Raw genomic sequence first — 21,725 nt, forward strand, 5'->3', positions numbered from 1 at the left:
GATTGCATGGTGATAGGAACTCAATGTGAAAAGCAGCAGCAGATTTGGGTATTAAGGGTTTGACTGGTTCACAGACTCGTGTGTGGACAAAATGTGGGATTAAATCGATGGAATTTTGGAAAATGGCTCAAATCACTGCAGCTGCCGCCTACCTTTCTGTTCAGCCGCTGTTTGATTTCCCTCCGCTCCTCCTGCTCTGTCTGATCATTTCTCTCTGTGGACACAAGCGAAGACAAATACTATCAGCAAAAAGCAGATCATTTGACGTCCACAAATGGAAAGTCTTCCTGGAGAAGCTCAGTCCCTGCACTGAATGTCAGGTTAGTAGCCTACACTGACACTGTCTCTCTCATGGGGCTGGACGGTTGATGAAGTCTGTGATTAACAGAGCTAACATGTCCAATCCTCCTCACAATCAATACTCATGAGTGAGCCGGTCTGTGACAGTGCTGAGGTCAGGACTCCTGGACAGACTTCGAGTGTGAGTTAGAGAGTGAGACACGGGCAGATTAGAGCACTAATAGGATTCAGCTTTATTGGATACAGCAGAAAGATCACTAGATGTCACTTAGTTTATTTTAATCTCTCTCTCTCTCTCTTTCATTCCAAAAAATATTTAAGCTGTTGAACTAGTTCGGCAGCTTAAAACCAGGCTGGCACCCGTCGCCGTCCGAGGACGTGTCGCTCTTTGGGTCAAACGTGCACAACAGGATCGCACAATTCAATTAATTACATTTTAACAGAAGTAAAAAAGAAGTTTGTTAGTGGGTGTTGTTGGTGGTGGTTTGGGGTGAGAGTCCTGATGGCAGGAGGTCGTGTTTCGTCAGTGACGAGACAGCTGCTCAGAGCTCACAGGTGGTCCGTCTCAGCCGGGACAAAGAGTCAGGGCTAATGTGGGACTTCATTCCTCACATGACTGTTTCATAATTGTTCTGTGCTTTCAGGGACAGTGGGACTAACTGCACAGTCTGAAGTGCTACAATCTGACACCTTCTCCCTGAGGAAGTAAAATTATAACAATGAGCTCAAGTGAATTCAAGGAGTGAAACGTGAGTAAAAGACACAGGAACATGACCATAGAGTCAGAACTACAATTGACAAATCATTTCCAAATGAGACTTTACGTCCCTATAGAGATACAGTAGTAAGAGGTTTTTATTGACCTGTTAGTGATCCTGAGATCTATCACTTTGTACAATGGTGCAGATCCAAATAAGAACCTGGATCTGACAGACGTGTGTAACATGACTGGCCTAGGTGGAGGTTTATGCTCTACTGAGCTTCATTCTAGTTTCAATTTCTCTTAATGAATTAGTCAGTAGAGTGTCAGAAAATACTTTAAAAAGTCCATCGCAAGTTAAAAAAGCACACACTATTGTCTCCATTTGCCCTGTTTTGTCTAAACAACAGGTTATAACCTACAGATATTTAATTTACACTGATGCCAAACAGAGAGAAGCAGGAAATCCTCACATCAGAGAGGCTGGAAACATATAAAAACTGACGACTAAAACATTTAACAAATTATTAAAATAATTGAATTGACTGTTAAATTATTACTTGATTATTAAAAGGTTTGGCCATCCACTAATAAAAAGATAAACAGATATTTTGTGTATATACATATATATAGATATATATCTATATCTATATAGATATATATATATATATATGTATAGAGATTCATCTTAGTACTAAAATTATAAAATAAAAATAAAAAAGAAAATTTTAAACAATCTTTAAAATTATAATAATATAAAATATTCACTTCATGTGAGTGTAAACCATTAACCTCAGTCAAATAAAGCTTGACAGGAATATTAAAGGAACTATTGTCCGACTGATGTGACCAGTTCTTTTAATGGAGTGAAGACTCTTGGGCTTCATGTAAAAACAGAAGCCACCCACAGGGAGGTTTATGAACTCTTTGCTAACAGATTTAGGGCAGCGGTCCTCAGGGAGAGAGGACCTCAGTCACAGTGGCTCTCAGCTGTCGCTGGGTGAACTACTTACGCTTCAGGATGTTGCGACTCTCCAGCTCCTCCACCGCCGGCCTCTGGCTCAGCCTCCTGCGGAAAAACACCAGAATTACGTTCTGGACCATCTTCACTCCCACGCTGCCGGGGTTTCTGTCCTCAACCCCCCTCTGCACGAAGTCTTTAAGTCTTTTCACTACTACTAGCACTTCGGGTGCTTGAGCCGGTGTGCAGAGCGCCAAGATCCGCACATCCAAAACGCAAACACCGCGTCCCACCTCGAGTCCAGAAAGCGGCTTGTTTTGCTTTTACAACATCTAAGGCTCCACATCGGGAAAAACCGTCAGGCTGTGCGCTGGATAGCACGCTTCAGAGCCAGTGTAATGAAGAGAGCAGGGAGACTTTCCCTTGAACCAGCAGCTTGGTTTGACTGCTGCAGCAGTTTGGAGAGAGGCGCGTTGGTTGTGGCCCCGGCGGAGCGGAGGATGCTGCGCTCTGAGCTGCGCCGAGCGGAGTGAGCGGTGCAGCAGAGCCTGCCTCCTTTTCACCACATGCACAGTACTAATGTGACGGGGTGGGACTGAGGAGGAGATTCCCTCTACACACACACACACACACACACACACACACACACACACACACACACACACACAATACTACACACCAACCTGCTGCAGCAAATGGAGTTGCTTGAGTATAGTGGCAAGAGATTTAACAGCAAAACACAACGAAACTGCCATTTTTCTTTCTATTGGCCTGTCAGTGCAAGAGGCTACAGTGTAGTAAGTGTGAGGTGTGTGATATGATATGAAGATGAAAACAAACATAAAGCATAAACAGCATCTGCATCACTGAACGACAGATAGACATCAGATGATGATGAGCAGGAGAGGTAGCTGAAATATTCAGTGGCTGCTCCAGATTTCATTCATCTGTCAGTTATTTTTTCTTGTAAATGTTCAGTCGGGGGATTAACTGTGAAGAAACAAATGTGAAAAATAGACCATCACAACTTCCCAGAATGCAAGCTGTTGTCTTCCAATAGCTGTTATGGCCAGTGGTTCAAAACCCAGAGATTAAATTTACAGTGTAATTCAGTGGAAAGCAAAAATCCTCACATTTGAGAACTTGGAACCAGCAATGTTAGACATTTGTACTTGGTAAATTACTTAAATTGTGATTTATAATCAACATTTCTGATGTATTGATCACTGAACTTTTCATTTAAGCACAATCATTTAATAAATGTAATATCATGGTGTGTATATATAAATACGAAGTCATGTGGACCGTGAGGAAATGAAAAGAAACTCCGACACAGCATTTGAATTTATGCGTTAATTGTATTCATCCTACATGTTTAACAAGACAGGGTGGTTTGGCTAAAACCAGAATTAGCCTGGGCCAGGTCTCAGATTTCCACATCACCTGAATTACAGGATTCCACACATACATCTCCACTCCACCCCCGACACTCTCACAGCCACGACATTTGCCACACAGCTGTCAAGACAGTAATAGCATCCAAGAGGAAAACTCTTATATCGTTTATATATATAGTTTATATATTAAACTGAAGTTAATGTTCAGATTTTTTTTTCCAGAACCAGTTTCCATGTTTTTTATTAAATAAATAAAATCCTTTCCTTGATCCTTGGGTGACTGATACTGACCTAGAATGGCACATATAGCTTGAAGATTTAACCCTTGGACCAACAGGAAAATATGAGCCAGGAAAATAATGCTCAACTCCTGACAAAGACATAATTTAAAGTTAACAAATTGTTTTATTTCATTTAAGATGGACAGACAGGTGCATTTAATTCAGAACTGGACTGCAAATAATCCAAATAAATAAACAAACTAGTTTAAATGGACAGGAGAGCAACAAGAACACAATTTAGTTTTAGATGCTGCAGTTTCTCTGAGCAGTGAAGTTATTCTGTGTGTTATGTCTCAATTTTTTGGGGCAGAATAATCAGTTTACAAAGGCATAAAATGAAGGAATTAAAATCTGTCTATCTGTTCACCAGCCAACCTGAAAACCTTTTTTGCTCAACTACAACTCTTTCCCTTTCATGACAAGCTGGGGAAAAAAAAGTTTAGCTAATGTAATAATGTGCTGCAAATTGTCGCTCGCGCACAGAGAAAACCTGTTCCCTGAATAAACAGGTTCAATAACGACCATCAGTCACGACTCACATGAGAAAAACCAAAAAAAAAAAGGCTCGTAATGAAAGCTACTCTCATAATCAACCACAATGTATTCACAAGTGCTGGGAGGTGAAACTGTGATTCACACCAGCGGCAGTGGCAGCAGTGGCCTACAGCAAACAGAGAGCAGAAAATTAGATGAGATGTTGTTCTGACCAGCTCAGGAGCTTAAAGTGCTGACTCAAAGAAGGGCCATTACATTTACTGGGAACACAGCGTCTTTTTCAGAGCAGGACCCCCCCCCCTCCAAATTACTGAGGTGGACAGACAGTTTTTTAGTCCAAGTTCACAGTGGGGCAAGCTCCCATCATCTTTAAACTATCAAAATGATCCCTCTAGTACTTACTGTTCCTGCAACTGCTTCTCCCAGTCCAGTTAGAATAAAAGTGATCTAGGCATCTGTGCTTTAGAGAGACTTTGTAAACCAAACAAACAACAATTCAATTCTTTAAAAATGCTCTTAGAACTACTTTTTTTTAGGTCTACCAATTCTTTGTGCATCAAGCCTGTCGCCATAAGAAAACGTCGATAGTGGTCGATTCAGTAAAACCGTGTGATATTCTTCCTTACGTCCAGTGCCAACGTTACACAAAGTTTATGTGTTTTTTTGGTTTCTCATCAAACCACCCTGGATTATTGAGGTCTAATAAATATTTGAAATCCTGCAGTGTTTCCATGTTTGCTAGCTTGCAGTGCTGTTTCACTGCCTTTGGCTACATTTCTTGGCACATTACTAACAACAGCTGTTGATAACTGGTATGGCTTAAAACCAATGGCAGCATGTGCAGACTTGTGCGTACACACAAAGCAAACAAAATAGGATAAAAAAAGCAGGTCCAAAGGATCGGTATCAGGACTGATCCAGGCATCTTTCAGTGGATCCTTATTTAAAATAAAACAGATGAAATGCAGATCTTTTCTTTCTTTACTGTTTACTGAGCCTGCTAGTGTTGCAAAGCTGCTCTAATTTACATTTACAATTTACATATTTGGCAGATGCTTTTATCCAAAGCAACTTACGAGTGAGGGAGATCAGTGCAGTAGGACACCTTGGCGAAAGTATCAGTATTACAACTATTTAACAAGTGCGAGGAGATCAGATAAAGATGTGCATAGTAAGTGCTAGTTAGGCATGTTTGTTGCTCTCTTTGCAACAGTGTGAAGTTTGATCATTACACTGTGTCTGTGCTTGACGATCACAGTGTGCAAATGTGAAAAACGATTTTCGGTACTGCTACTAATGCTATGACATCTGGATTTAGAGATTCACTGAGCTCCTATCCGCTGTTACTAATTAACATCAATTCAGGAAGTAACTTGATGGAGAGTCAGTGTCTGTACTCAGACAAAGATCCTTTGCGAGAGAAGAAGCTTCACTCTGTAACACCGTTGTGTTTCTAACGGAGTGATTCGTCTTCCCTCTTGCTTATCATGTCAAATCAACTTCAGGAGTCATTCTTCTACATTCATGGATATAATATCAATAATTGAAGCTGATCAGTTTAATAGTTGTGGCTCGGGACTTTGATCAAGTAGCTCGTGAAAAATGAGGTGTGTCAGATTAAGTAGTCTAAAGTTGGCATTCCATTGAGTCAGATACATATTTAATCAATCTCCTGCAGCTGTTCATTTATTCTGTGTATACTGAGCATCTGTGGGACAAAGATTTCTGTCAGGATGAACTGAGTTGCATCTTATCTTATTTTCAGGTTACAGCTTGAGCACACACAGGGCAGCTGTTTGTTTTGGGTAAATATAGGCATCAGAGAGAACTTGGTATCAGAAACGATTAAAGAACTCAAATCAAGATCTGACCCAAAAAATGTGACTGTGACATCCTTACTGTTAGTGGTAAAAACTTCACGGGGTACCTCTAATTGCAGGGATGCTGGGCTCTTTTATCCATCACACATTTTCTAACACTCACCTGATGACAGATACAAAATCAATTAATTTATATCACTGCAAATCAGTTGAGCTCAGACAATGGTAAGACAAAATAATAGCCTTTTATAAGCTGTAACATACCTGACCTGAAAATAATGACCAGGTGGATGGCACCTAGAGTGCAGGTCTAAAATAAACTTCCTGTGCCGTAATGGCTTCAGCTGTGACTGGTGCCACCGAGGACTTACAAAACAAGACCACGGACATGCCAATATTGGAAGCCGAGGGGAGTCGATGTGCTAAATGGAGCAGAGCTATGGCAGGATGTGCGGTCTGCAGCAGAAAACATGTCAGGTCAATAGCATTAGCCTCTGTTTGCAAAGTGAATCAAACCTGTCGCAGTCAGTCGAACTCGTCCACCCAAAAACGATCAGAAGTATGTTACATTAGAAAATGTAGGTGCTGATTATAGGCAAAAGACAAGATCCAAATACTGTAAAAGCAAGAGTGAGTCAGCCTGTGTATATTTTGCCAAACAATCCCGATGGGGCCTTTAGTCACGGCCTCCTGCAGCGGATTGTGCTTCACAAGTGCTCACCCACTCTGTTTGGTCAGAGGTAAAAGTTCCTTGTTTGCTGGAGAACTCACCAGCATGTCAAAGCAATGAGCTGCCTGTAAGAGCAAGGGCTGATGGGAATGTCAGCCCATGAAAAGTGGAGGAGAATGGGATGAGTCAGGCGCCACGGGCCGGGCAACGGCCAGCTACTGCCCACTGAGGTGTGTCCTAATCCCTCGCTCCTTCCCCTCAGTGACAGAGCCTGAGGACAGGGGCGCCACGGTTAGATGTGGAGTCTTGAGTAAGCCCAGGACAGCCCAAGGGAGGGGGGGGTCGTTTGATGGTTAGTTGCCAGGAATAATTAAAGGAACCCTCTTAGCCTGACAGAAGCTCAGCGTTTATGTAACTTGGTTGTGTCTAAGTGTTGACCTGGATATCTCTCACAGTTACTAGGTCACATGAATATGAAAGACTGTCTTGAGGATAACGCTGCTTGGATATTTGCAGCATCACCTGACACTCTATTGCACTATACACTGTTAAATTTCAAGTTATGACAAAAGAAATTGCTCAGTCCATCACTGAAGTGCCTTTTCAAAACTCCATCTGTTCAAAGGCTTGCTGTGTTTTTGATGAAAGACGAATGGGACACATTCTAAGACTCAGACATGAAACCAAGAATCAATTGCATATCTAGCCACTTGTTTGTCTCCGAGGCCTTGCCCTTTAGCACAGGTCCACAGATCAAGCAGGGGATCATTTCTGGCTCTTGAACAACCCGCTGGGAGCACAGTGTGGAGGAGGTGACTTCAAATAGCTTGGTCCTGCTTCGAACGCTCTAAGTTACTGTAGATTAGCCATAAACTTTCCCACTGAAGAAAACACTATAGGTTACTCTACAGGACATAAACTTTAACAATGAAGAAACCTCAGGTGGCTCTGTAAGCTAAGGCACATATCCATAATCCATTATCTGCAGAGCTTGAACTTTAACTCCAATAATAAACAAAAATAAGCCTTTGAAATGGGACAGCCTAGTAGCACCGTTGTGACGCAATCAGTCAGTGTCTTAGTTTAGCATTTAGCACGCTAACATGCTAGCATGCGCTAGATGAAAAGTCAGAGGAATACCAACGTTATTAGAGGTCATCCTCGGGGAACATGTCATGGCAATCCAGCCAATAGGTTTTGAGACATTTCAATGAAAACCACAAATGTCGATCTCTCAGTAGTGCCAGAGGAAGAGTGAAGGGATCACCAAGGCTAAATTAGGGTTCGTCCTCTGGGGAACATGAACATCTGTGCCAAATACAGTAGTTGTTGACCAACATTGCCTCCTTAGACCCACACCACTAGCATAGCTAAAAATCTGAGTCTGAGAGTCTTATCCTCTCAAAGTACATTAAGTCCTGAAAAGTCTGAACAAACATTGATTACCCAAAACAATGGACATCCATTAGTCAACACAGCAGATATAACCCATTTAGAAATCAATTCCTGATTCTGTCTGCATAATGAACTGTTACAGTCAACTGGGAAGCCAGAATCAATGTTGGAGATGGACAATGGCCAAACAGGGAGGACAAACATGTACCCTACTGTATCTGTTTATTTATAGGCCGTGAAATGTAGCAGTGGGTGACAAGCAAACTAAATTAGCTGCATATGTCACCGGTCACGCCTCTGATCACTGGTGATCTAACCCTTATTTGGCGTGAGGTTAGAAGAGAAAGAAAAACAACAGTGTATTCTCTGTGTGGGTGCAGAGGCTTTGAGACTTCTGACATTTCAATTAGAGGGTACACGCAGCTAGAGCCGTAGAAAAAAGAGCCATTGTATAACGTTAATTACTGCATGTGGGACAGGGATGGTCTATAGTGGTGGCAACATGTAATTTGAGGATTTCGCTTCATGCCATATATGTGCAGGCTGTTTCATCCGCTGCTTACGTCTCTCCAACTGCTTTACAATATCTGCCAACTCCAGTCCTGTAATTGGATTGATGCCCGGCTGAGATGCTGCTCACTATAAAGGCACAAATGATCATCAGAGAGGCACATCCTGAAAGAAACACTCCTCATGCAAAACCACAGAGACAAAAACTACACACTGTCTTCATCACTTCAGTCCTCAGCTGACATGTTTTCACCTTGAGTTATGGGTAAAGGTGCGTGGATCAGAGGGTTTCACACACTAACATTCACCTGTTCTTTCTTTTAAAAAAACAGAAAAAGCAAGGTGACTAAAATCCCTAAACAAATACATATAAAAATAACATGTAATGGATAAAATAAATCCCATGTAACTCACTCTCAAAAACGCTAATTTACATTTAACAGGCTGCAGATTCACTGTAAGGAGAGCTGTTAAGTCACTGAACAGTTCTACATCCACCAAACTATGAAACCTACAGGAAAACCAAGACATAGCAGCCACAGTTAGGGCTTGCAGATGTAGACGGATTGATATCATCGCCTTGAGGCAAAGAAAGAATGACTGCAGCATTTTCAAAACTTGCATCACTTTCAGACAATGTGTGTTTCGGCTGCAGATTTTTCTTTTTTAAAGCTGTCGTTTTGTTTGTATGTGTGTGTGAGAGGTTTTTAATATCCCACGTTTGATTCAGAAAACTGACTTTATGGGTTTTTATGACAGTTGATTTGCACTTGACCATAAGATACAAAATGTATTTTTGTAACAACCAAGTGTATAGTTCAAATGTTCAGCAGCAAAGACACGAATTTAACCTGACCTGTCATTTATTGCTTAATATTGGCTGATGCAACACCCAACCCTTATTTTTTCTTGGACAGTCACAAAAGGACGACAGCTCATTACTGCCACTGTGACAACACAAAAAATAAATAATGTTAGAGAAAATAATTTTGTTGTAACAAGGTATTTTTCACTTTATTAAGACACATTTTCTCCATGATTTCTACATGCCAAAAAAACCCCTTTTCATGTCATAATAACATATCACTCGATCTTCTTATGTAACGAAACTACAATGTGCTCTCTTTAGACTTTGACTGGATCTTGTTCATGTAACAACATATTTCTTGTTATAACAAGTTAACAAAAGCCAAAACTTCTGCAGGTCAAACACACACAATGCGCAGGAGAAAAAAACAGCGGGGGATCAAAACGGTAAAATGGCAGCAGGTATTTCTTTCCTTCAGAAGCTGAATATGCTTTTCCTGCCCGTAGGTGACGCAGCTCGGACTGCTGCTCTGAGACCCGTGGCGTTTCTGGGCCTGGTTTCTGCATCAATTACACTGTGTATCCTCTTTACTTAATTCAATTTTGTGTCCCAACTAGGCCAAGTCTTTGTTGTATAACATATGATGCTCTGCACTGTTTTGAAAGCTGAGCACTCAGACTTTTCTGGATTTTAAGAAGGCAATCACTTGCCTTGCAGTTTTCTTACCAGCAGAAGGGAACTCAAAAAAAAAAAAAGAAGAAGAAGGAGGAGAAGGGGGGGGGGGAGCCCGAGCAGAGCATGCATTAATATTTCATCTTGGGTGAAAGGGATTATAAAACTCCACAAGGTAGTAGCAGCCAGTCTCTATCTAACAGCCTTGGTTGCCTGGAAACTGTGACTGTGTAGAATTCAGTTCACAGTGATATCATTTTCAAGGAAAGTGAATGAGGAGAGGATTAAAGATGATGCCTTGGCGACACCTAAGGAGACAGGGGAAGCTGATGAACCATCAGCAAACTTCAACCTCCTTTAGTTTCGACATTTTGGTTTCTCCACGGAAAATATGTCTCAGCGCATGAAATTATTTTCCACTATTTGTTTTGAGTTCAGAGTGAACCTAAATGGATAAGACACTGACAACAAGCTGGACTTTAACTCCACACATTGGGTTTTCTCAATGCTAATATTGGCGTTTTGCAGTCAGCTGCTCTGTGGCCAATGCAATACTGAGTTATTTAAAACAGCTCTGGACAGCAGCTGTGCTTAACTGCTCTGTCAGCAAGTTGTGGTGTCAGCAGAGTCTATGTGACATAAATATCTAATTATTGGTTCATTCAAGGCTCAGCGGATAGAGGCGAACACAGAGAAAACTCCCTGTCATCATCCCCACCAGTGCTCCGTGTCTTCCTTCCTCTTCCTTCACCATTGCTCCTGTCCAACCGTCTGAGCTCACTTTCCCATTTACTTGAATGGGAAACTGGTCTCAGAGCCTCTGGACACTGTATACCCCCACACATGCTGAGTGGAGTTTTAGTTATACAGATGTTTCACTGAGGAAGACTTGTCAAGACCTGGTAGGAGAAATAATCTTGTTAGCTGAGTGAATGAGTATGAAAAAGAGGTTTCTTGCTGCTCAGAACATTTGAACTGCAAAGACGTTGTCGTAGCAGCGTGAATAAAAACAGTAAAAAAATGGCAATGGCAAAATATAACTGTGGACCCCCTTTGATGAAAATCAAGTTTTTAACCCTGTTAACATATCCATATGATGCTTTTTATATAATACCAGACACAGCATGAGTGAAATAAGTAGTCAGCACCATGACTGTATTTCTACCTTGGAACTGCAGTGAACCAATGACAGTCTCATAAAAACAGATTCAGACAGTGAGGGATTCATATGTAACATAACTAAGGAACCTAACCCATCAACTTGTGGGAACGGGGGGGGGCGCAAATAAACATGAACTGTCAGTACAGAGAGTCAGAGTTTGCATTAGCACAACCACTAACACTGTGTCAGTCACTGCCAGTTCAACAAAATATTTCATATATATATATATATATATATATATTCTGAATATCAAAGGTCTGAATTCTGAATATCAAAGGTCAGAGGCTCTAATCTGGTTAAATCCCTTTCACAAATGGCAACACCAATTCTGCTGGATTCAAAAATGTGAATTAGATAGTTGTCTTCAACTCTAATATACTGTAGAAGAAAATAATGTAAGATATGTTTGTACGACCTCATCATTCCAGGGAGGTGTTCCTCTCATTATTTACTCTGTCTTGCTTCTCTGTTGTTTGGGCACTGCTGTCGTTATGATCAATAGAAGCCTGATTGTGTCCACTGTGGTTCTGTACTTTTTTTCGTCATTTTCTTCTATAAATGATCTTCATGCTTGAAAGCTTCAAGTCGAGGGAAGCACCTCATTGTCTAACAAACTCTTTGAGACACTTTGCTGGTTTCATCTGTAAAGATTAGACATCAGTTGCACTAAACTTCCTTTTGGCTACTTTCAGACAAAATATCTGCTCATCCTCCTTTTAAATCACTGCTGCCAGCTCCAGCTCCTCTCATCTCTCACTCTCTTTTTGCAGCCTCTCCTGCACGGTCACCCACAGGGTTATCACATGACAGGTAGAGGGTAACAAACAATGGATTCAAAAAGTTGCCCCTCTAAAAATAGCAGCCACACATTTCTACTGGGAATTCAGGGCATTGATGTCATCTGACACATGATCACTACCCTCTCACAACTTCAGAGGATCAGGCGGGCTGCAGCAAAGTCTCAGCAGTGTGTCATAAAGGATGTAACAATGTGACATTTTTATATAATGATGTCCTGAGCTGAGGGCACGAGCTGAAGGTGCCTACACAGGAGCCTGCAACAGAGGACAGGGATGGAGATGGAGATGTAGATCGTTGCAGTAAACTTGTGTCTAGTGTGAACACAATTCAAACAGGAGGGGGGGGGGGGGGGGGGGGAGGCAAGCTGGGCTGTGACGTAGATAGACCATTGATTATGGCTGCTGCTGCTGCTGCTGCTGCTGCAGTGTTTCGCCCAAGAGAGCTAAATTTAGAACGAGAGGATTCCCTCCTGCTCTCCCAGGCCAGCCCACTGCTCTGCATTCTGCTGCAGAGTGCCGCTCTGCGCTCCAATAATGTAAATCGACGCAACATGCCATGTGTGTTGCATTACAGCACATATGGAAAGAGCATAATGATGCTTTGTGAGAATTATATCACTGGGGGTCATTTTAAAGGTATTTGACTGACACAGTTTTGTTCAATATTCAAATCTATCTAAATACAAGACAAAGTAAGACAAATTGATGAACTGTCTTCCAAAACCCTTTTTTCCTCGAAATAAAAAGAGTAAGTAGCTCGTGCATGTGATGATGACTCGAAAAACAATGTTTGTTTTGTTTTTGTATCTTTGTGTCTCATGTGCTTCAAGAACAGCTTTATATTCCAGATAGTCCAAATGTCACAGCTGTTAGTGAGGCTCCGCAGAAGAACAAAATATAAATATACTGGTACTTTAACAGAAATGCAAAGTATTTTAATAACTTTATTATTATATTGGAAGAAAACAGTGAATAGTGGGATTCATGCTAGGTCTGTTTACATCACTCTGACTGAGGTGGCACCTCACAAACCAGCATCACACTGTAATGTATGTCAAGGAATTCACTTTTTTCTTTTGCCAACAAATGTCTCCAGTAGATCCTCAAGAACCTTTGAAATGATTATAATATAATCATTAAACTCCATGGTTAGAATCTAAAAAAAAAACTTTTTCATTTAGTCTAGTTTTAACGGAGACATTTTTTTCCCCAAAATTTTGTACCAAATTTGAAGACATTCCCTCAAAGTGTTACTGAGATATGGCCTTCATGAGGGTGAGTGTGTAAAAAGTTTCTACGTCACGAAATAAATTTTACTTCCATTGATGTCCATCAAATCTGACCGACCAGGGTAGGCTGACGACAGGGTGATTTGCCTCCACAGGGCCAATGGTGGCCCACTAACAACCCTGCATGTCTCTTGCTAGCTGTGTACTATGATTCCTGAGCATGTGTTTCAGATTTTTGTTAAATTCCACATTTATTCTGATTATAATGTAAGACATTATGGAGTTTAGTTTAGAGCTAGTAAATACATCCTGCTGGGTTTAATTAGCTACTTCATGCAGCTCTCTGCTTTCACTGTCACTGTAAAGGAGTTCAGTTCCACTCTGTCTCTGCTTTAAGGGCAGCAGCACTTGAAGCACGACAAATATATCAGTCGCAGTAGGAACAACACAAAAATGCATCTGTTGTGTTCATATTAAACTCTATGTTCCAATAATGTTCCAATAATTTGCTTTACTGTTTAAAACAAACTCAAAATTGTCCTATTATTTTTTCTTAAAAAAAAACCTCTGCAAAGTGGTAGTTTCAAAAACTTCATATATTTTGGACACAAATGCGGCTGAAGGTAACAGACTGAACCAACTGTGTGTCACGTCTCTACAAACAAAAACGTGTCACATTAAAACTCTGCACAGTGGGTTTTTTGTAAAATAAGAGCATAATGTCTCCATTCATTCAGCTGATGTTGACTCTGCACAGGGTAACTCAGATGAATGCCTCAGCATCAGTGCTGCTCAGCTCAAGAGTCCAAGGTGAGAGCGTCTGATTGTTCTCTGCCCGCGATGAAGGCCGTTCTGTTCCTGATTTTGTACAAACAGCTGCGCTGCCCAAGGCCCTTCACAAACACTGCTATGAGTGCTTCAGACAGGACACAGCACGCCGGCCACCTCCACAAACACCGCCCTGTTCATATCAGCACGACTCATTCACTGTGACAGATTCAGTATGATTCACGCTGTGTGTACACAAACGCTGGTACAAGATGGACATTTAGAGAGCGGGTATAGGAGAGGGTCCCTTCAGCTTCTGTTGCTGCTGCGCGAGCTGCCAGGAGGGGCTCGTCACGCCCTGGGGCAGACCGTGTGGTCAGCAGGACAGAGACGCTGGCAGACGAGCACATGGTGCCGTCACCCCAAACAATGGCATGCCTCAGCTGTCCACAGCTCTGACTCAGTTCATGTGGACAACTCTTGTTGAGCAGCCAGTCCTGCAGTCGGTCACAGTCGGAGCTGAGCGCTGCAGCACCTGTGGGAACACAGGCGGCCTGCAGACACAGCGTCTGGCACAGGGGCCAAAGCTTCTAGCTTCAGAGTCACAAACTGATGGGACTGTGTGAAAACTTTAGTCCATCTCTCTGTGTGGTAGAAACATCCCCGGTAAGGAAGAGCTAAACCTAAAACAAACTTTTTGTAAATAAGACAAATCTGTTAATCTGCCTAATTGCTGTGAAGCCTCAGGTTGTAATACCTGAGTCATGCTGATGAACACAAACTCTACTGCAGATCGGTGGGATTTTCTTGGCTCCATCCTGGGTGCTAAATGCTGTTTTGTTGCTCTACACCTTCCAGAGATAATAGATAGATACTTTATTGTCACTGCATATCAAGACATACTGACATTTCCACTCCTTATAGTGGCATAAAAATAGAGATAAATAAGAAAAATAAATAAATAAATAAGATAGTTAATAGTGAAAATGGGGACAATAAATAGAGATCACTGGAAATATATAATGCACCGCAATGTCATGTCTCTTCCTTGAATCTCCTGCTGATGACTTTCCTGTAGATGGATCTCTTTTCAGTTCAGCCATGGTGGCCATCACTGCTAATGATAGCCTTTTGCAACTAATCATAAAACACATCACTTTCTCAGAGTCCTGGGATGTTTCCGGAGAGGAATCTATCAGACACCTGAGAAATGGAGAAGCTGCAACTGGTTGGTTTACTACTGCTGCGTGTTGTATCATTTAAACAGTGAGTGGGGAATAAAAATTCTTATACACATATAAAAAGTCATTTTCATATGATAAAAAACGTTCCTAGTTGTCAAATGCCCATTGAATTTCTTTCACGTTGCACTGTTATAAACCTGAATCAGATGGTTTTTGTCACTAAAATAAAAAAAGTATACTTCTGTAAAATCCACTTTAAATGAAGAAAAAACAGAAATCTTCTGTCATGTTTATTTCTTTTTTGGTGGAATTACTTCTCCAAGCTTCAAACTTAATTCAAATTCTGTGTCAACCTGTCAAACATCCTCTCATTCACAAATCCTTTCCTCATCTTATCCAAATTTCTTGATCCGACCCTAAATGATTCATTGTCGGGTGCTAGCCTCGTGTGATTCATCGCTACTTATTGCAAACAAATTAAAAGAAAAGACCAAAACCAACCATGTGTTACTTTCTGATTTCCTTTCCTTGTCTGATGAAGACTAATTTTTCCAAATGGAGACTTAATGAATAAATAAATCTTTCAAATAAGATGTACTGCTTCACTTTTAAAAAAAGGCTCAGTAATTTCCTGAAACAAGTAGACGTCATAGTTTTACTCAAACAGGAGGAAATAGTGCATTTGTTTGTGACTATTTTCGGTGGCAGATTAATACATAATTGGTGCTGTAGTGTTTACAGCGGCAGGATGGTGTGTGAGTAATTGAGTCAAAATTAACTACAGTTCCCAGTTTATCCACAAACAAAACTTATAATAGAACTTTTTTGTTGAGAATAATAAAAACATAGAATACCATGTGTCAAATCAACACATCCTTTCTCAACACATAATATACTTTTCTAACTGATGACTGATGAACTGATGAAAGTGCAGTTTGGCACAGTGTAGATGCTCCAGTCAGAAAACTCATCGCTGCAGTAATGTAACACATCGAGTGAACTGTGTGAACAGCAGGGAACTTGGCTGAGGACAGACCTGCTGCTCTGACCTCTGTCCTCAGCCAACACTGTGTACGTACTGTCAACATCCAGCCTCCCACTGCCACACTTATGACACATAATTGATCGCTTCCTGTTTTTATTATGCAAGGGTGATCAGGAGTTCACTTTACATAAGTAGTGTTGGGGATGTGCTGCAGCTGTGTCTCACCACAACGCCCCCTGCAGGCCGCAGCATCGCGCTCCCAGGGTCCTGACGGGGAAGTTCATGATGCCCTTTTGCTTTTCCACAGTTACTTGCTGGAATTTGTCCACGTGCACACGGAGAGGCTCACGTGGAGCGAGGCGTGTTTGGGACAGCTTTGGTTTATGATAACGTCACATTCATCTGAAGCACAGGCGGTCCCTGTGACTCTCCAGATTGACATGCATCTGTGAAATGCTTTGGGCGAGGGCGTAGGAAAAAAGCAGGCACACGGAGAAGCGGGTTGCTCAGTATTCCTGAGCTCGTCTGAATGTCACCCTGCCTTCCTCACCTCTCACTGTTTAGTTACAAAGCAGGGAGCAAAAGGCTTAGCTGTCAATTAATTAAGCTTCATCAAACACTCGCCGTCCTGTTTCCCCCTCAGTGTGGTCGGACATGACAGGAAACCAGCTCTCTCTCTCTCTCTCTCTCTCTCTCTCTCTCTCTCTCATTAGCTGCTTTGACCTGTGGTAACACTGGGTCTGTAATGAAACCACACCCAGGGCACACAGGGATCCAAGCTCCCTGGAGTCCAGTGGTGACCTTTATGCTGCAGAAATTATGTAATGACTGTTAAGCTGTGTAATGACTATTTCTACAGGTAACTGTTGTTAGACTGTAGCTCATTCATTTTGAATCCATTCGATTCAGTTCAATTTGATTCTCAAGGATTCAGTCAGACAAATACCAATGTTGCGTCAAGTGCTTCTCAGAATTTATCCTGCGAAATTAAATTTCCTCAAATGTAAAATTGTGTCAAGTAAAGTGCACATTCAATGCGAAACTGTAAACAGGGTTTATTTTCCTTGACAAAAAACTAAAACATGATAAATAAATATTTTTTAGTCCGACATGTGCAAAAACACAAAACACTGTACCACTTACAAGGTTTTATCATGATCTGTATTTAAAAAAATAAATGCTATCCCTGCAGCTACACATGGACTGCCAGTAGCAGATGATGCAGCGGCAGCAGTCTGCAATTATTTATGTAACAGACTCGTACAGCCATCTATCATCTATGTTACTTTTTAACTTAACATAGCCTTTATGTGAACTTGGCTTCCACATATTAGACATTTTACACATCACACAGCCTCAACTGAACCACTCACAACAAGTAACCAGTGCATACACATGACCTGTAGTGCAGATGTTCCAGAAAAAAGGTGCAAATTCAAATGATATAGGATATGGGAATTTTAAGAAATTCAAATAAATTCAATCGATTTTTTTATCCAGCTGAATTATTTAATTATAGTCAATATACAAAAAAAATAATAGAATAAAAAAACAGTGAAGGAAATCATGAGTGATGTTGTGTTATTTTCTGGAGATGCTCTGTGATGATGATAAAAGGCAGACTGACTTGAGCTTGTTTGACTTCTTACGATTCAGTGATTTCGACTTCACAGAGACAACTCTGACAGCTCCACAGCGCTCACTAAGGCCCACACTGTGGAAAAATCACATGGGTAACCACTACAGAGTCTCCTGTTCATCGTCAGTGGGCGTGTTTGGTTCACAGGCAGACTCTACTGTAAACATCAGCTCACTGTGATGCCCCTTAGTGATGACATTTGTAGTGAGCCCATCTGCTTCTCAGCAGAGAGGAATGGACCCTGGAGACAGTGAACATCATGTGTTTTTAATAGTCGGCACAGACTCAGTCATGTCTGTTAAACACTAACCCTAACCCTACCATGTGATTGACAGACTGTACCACACACGGCGACCTGCCTGACAATCAGGATAGAGAACAGAGCAGGTCAGATCCACCCTCACTCCTCCTCAGCTCCACCTTCTCCTCCAAATATGGTTTCTTCTAGTTTCAAAAAACCAAGATGGCAACAGCAAATTACAAAGTCAAGGCTTCATAACAGCAGATCACAAACTAATGTCACAGTGAGCTGGCACTTGTTACATTGTTCCTGTGCACCGCAGGCTAACTCATTACGGCGGATGATTCTTCTTCTGTGTTACAGAATAAAAACAGTAAGGAGGCTTGATGCCTTTCATTTTTAGGCACAACCTGTCCACAGCTAGCAAACAGTAAACACTTCAATGTCATGCTGGAAGAAAGCATTTTATAGCAGGGGCACAAAAGAGTTTATCCATCTTTTGTCTGAGCAAACCCTCACATGCACTGTCACATTACGCAGCCTGTGAAGTTTTCTTTGTTCAAACTAAACTGTGGTGGACACTGATTATAGCAGTGAAACTGAACCAAAACAGTGACGTTGTGGCCCAAATGAGCAGAGGGACACTAACACTCTGTATCTTCCAGATGTGGAAAGTTAGTACATTTACTCACAAGTACAATTTTGAGGTACTTGTACTTTACTTAAAATTTCCATTTTCTGCTACTCTATACTTCTATTGCACTGCATTTCAGTACTTTTACTCCACTAGTTGCAGCTACCAATAATTTATTCTCCATCAACCTGGCTGATTAGATCAATATTCAGATTTAAGTTGAGTAGAGCTACACTGCAAATTATGTGATCAAGATAAGTGAAAACACCTCCGTGGGTCGACTTCGGATCCTTTAATAGTCTACATAATACCTTTATAAAATATCTATCTATCTATCTATCTATCAAGTAATTAACATTGGCTCCATCTCAACCAGCTACAACATTAAAATGATGTTTAAACTGAAACATATCAGAAGTAGGGATTCAGTAATATGTAATAATATAACACTGTCAAAGCAGCTTCAAAGAAATTCTGCCGTTAAGAAGTCGAGGTAATCTGAGCATCAATCACTGCTACAAGAAGCAGCAACACACATCATCACGGTGCATCCTACAGCAGAGTAAGTGGCTGTTGACATGGAAGTGGGCCACTTGTGACATTTACTAACTACTGTATCAATTGTTTGAGCTGAATAGCAGCCATCATGCAGTATGTACAGCATAGAAACAGTGGGATATCTTACTAGAAAATGTCGCAACGTACTCTAATGTATCATGAATCTGACATCAGCAATATTTACTGTGTTAATCTGAGATTTTACATTGGTTCAATCTGTTATCTTATTTCAGATAATCAGTTTATGGATTAAATAAACACATACAAATATCATAGCATGTTAAAAACCAGATACATTATTCACTAACGTGTATTAGCATGATATTTCATAAAGCAGTTACAATTTGTTTAAATGCTCTTATGATCCAAATCGACAAATAAACAGATGTTACCAGATGCACATATGATGATTTCTCTGAAAAGCTGAATTCATTCAAAGGCCTATCAGCTATTTTGAACTGAGAGTCGTTTAAGGTAATGATGCATTTGAAAATGCTAATTAGGAGTTTGCTGTTTGTTTGTCACTCGCTGAGAAGAGAGTAGCGTTGTTTTCAACCAAAAATGAGCAGCTGAAAATGGGTCAACCTCAAATGAAAGCGCTCAGCAGCAGTCGGTACACAGCGAAGTGTGAACATTTCGCTAACAGGCTGTTATCACAGCTGCTTGTTTAAACAAAGGTATGAAAAACAACTAAATGTGTTAATAACCCACTGAGGTAAAAGTGCTAATAGCAACAAAAGCAGCTTCAACTCTCTGTGAGTCCAAGGAGTCATTCGCTGCCAAGAGAGCTGCAGGTCTCTGTGTCCAGCACCCACACTTGATGTTCAGCAGTTTTAGTGATGAAAGGAGTCTTCATGCTTCAGGATAACTGTACGACAAAACAACACGTTTGGTGCTGTGACAACATTTCTAGAGAGGAGTGAACCCTCCTTCTCCCACTCTGAGCATTGCATAAGCCTACCAGCACACCCAGCTGCAGAATTATTCCTTAAAAAAGCGAAACATGATTTGACTGTTAATCCTATTAAAGTTACCATAACAACAGCCTATTGCTTTTTACATAACACAACAAATACGATTATGTTCTGTGCTGCATTCAGTCCTGTTCCACAAAAATCAGACCTGCTTGACCCAGAAAAGCAACATCCAAGGATCCAAAGAAAGGAGAGGAACAACGACTTAAATGAAAAAAAAAGCTTTGTTGTGACAACCAACAGATGTTTTTTCTTCTTTTTCCTCTCCTAATACATCTTACCTTATCTCACTTTGACTGCTTAGTCTGCTACACTGTGATTGAGAGGCGTGCTAATATTTAGCCTGCATCAATATAAAGCAATATATTTCAACAGCACCACAGAGTACAGCCTGAATCAACACCTCCTGGAGTCTTAACCAAATCTGAACAAGTTCATGAGGGCAGGATTAATCGCAGGGCACTGGATTTAGCTAGGTGTAATAACATCAACACAGTGAGCTGAGGGAACTATGCCCTGATTATGAGGTAGTGAACAGCTTTAGCACAGTCCCAGAGGAGGCCCACATAGATCTTTTAGTTGTAGATTAACAATATGATAGTACATTAGTGTCAAAATGATGTAAGTTCTAAGCAGACAGCAGTTTAAATAACAACAGTATAAAAAGTATAAAACAGTTTAAAGGTGCACTAATCAATATATTTATGTCAATAATTGATCAATGACTATGTGTAATGTGAAAGGTGCCGCTCTCTTATCACCAACTCTACAGTTCACTTCAGCCCACTTTAGCGTCTTTCAGCTCAGTGTTTTGGTTTTACAGCTGCAACTTTAATATCCAGCTTCACTCACCAACAGCAGCAGCAGGCAGCTGTTTCTGAGATAAAAGGCTGTAATAAACTCAGTCTGCACCTCCTGCTCAGCACCAAACAGCACACAGACAAAGTTAGCAACTAGCTGGTGAACACAGAGGATTATTTAGCAGCTAAAAGGCAGATATTCCCCTCAGGAGCTGCTGGACACAAAACAAGCAAAACTCCAAAGGCTAATGTTGCATCATGTCTATTGGGTATTAACAGGCAACTGCTACTACGCTCAACAAAACAACTTTATAAAGCCATAAAAAAGTTTGAAATCTGAATATGAATTTACATCCCCATGCTCTGCACCAGTAGTGACACATTTTACATCAACCAGTGACTTTGTCAGAGCTTATGAGAGCGAATGAACATGAGGACAACAGAACATGGTGAGAGAAGGAGTGACCGTGGTGGAGCAGCTACAGCAGCAGGAGGGGTGTGGTGGAAACACTGTGTGTAAGTGTCCCAGAGAAGTTTCTGATGCTCCAGATAAAAAAGAGATTCCACATTCAGAGGAAGGATTACAGTCTGAGACAGAACGCAAGCAACGGTGAGGGCGAGCACACAGATCTGTGGCTTTTCCTTATTGAAAGGAGAGAAGGGACTGAGGGCCTTACTGCTCCTGGACAGGTTGGTATTTGTTTGGTATTTGGTGTGGGTCATGTAACTATCACCATTACTA

General features: G+C 41.1%; 1 protein-coding gene across 2 annotated transcripts in view; it reads right to left on the reverse strand.

Moving 5' to 3' along the window:
- Positions 1–21,725, reverse strand: part of phactr3b (phosphatase and actin regulator 3b) — a 53,877-nt gene that overhangs the window by 2,466 nt on the left and 29,686 nt on the right. For both annotated transcript variants that reach the window (XM_071495092.1, XM_071495093.1), the window contains exons 9-10: positions 2,014–2,069; positions 153–214 (exon numbers count right to left, since the gene is read on the reverse strand). In XM_071495092.1, coding sequence (XP_071351193.1) covers positions 153–214; positions 2,014–2,069 — 118 coding nt within the window. The remainder of the gene's footprint in view (positions 1–152; positions 215–2,013; positions 2,070–21,725) is intronic.

The sequence above is a fragment of the Trachinotus anak genome, unplaced genomic scaffold, assembly GCF_046630095.1.
Source record: "Trachinotus anak isolate AG129_WGS33_773 ecotype Australia unplaced genomic scaffold, CSIRO_AGI_Tana_v1 ptg000013l, whole genome shotgun sequence".
Taxonomy (NCBI): domain Eukaryota; kingdom Metazoa; phylum Chordata; class Actinopteri; order Carangiformes; family Carangidae; genus Trachinotus; species Trachinotus anak.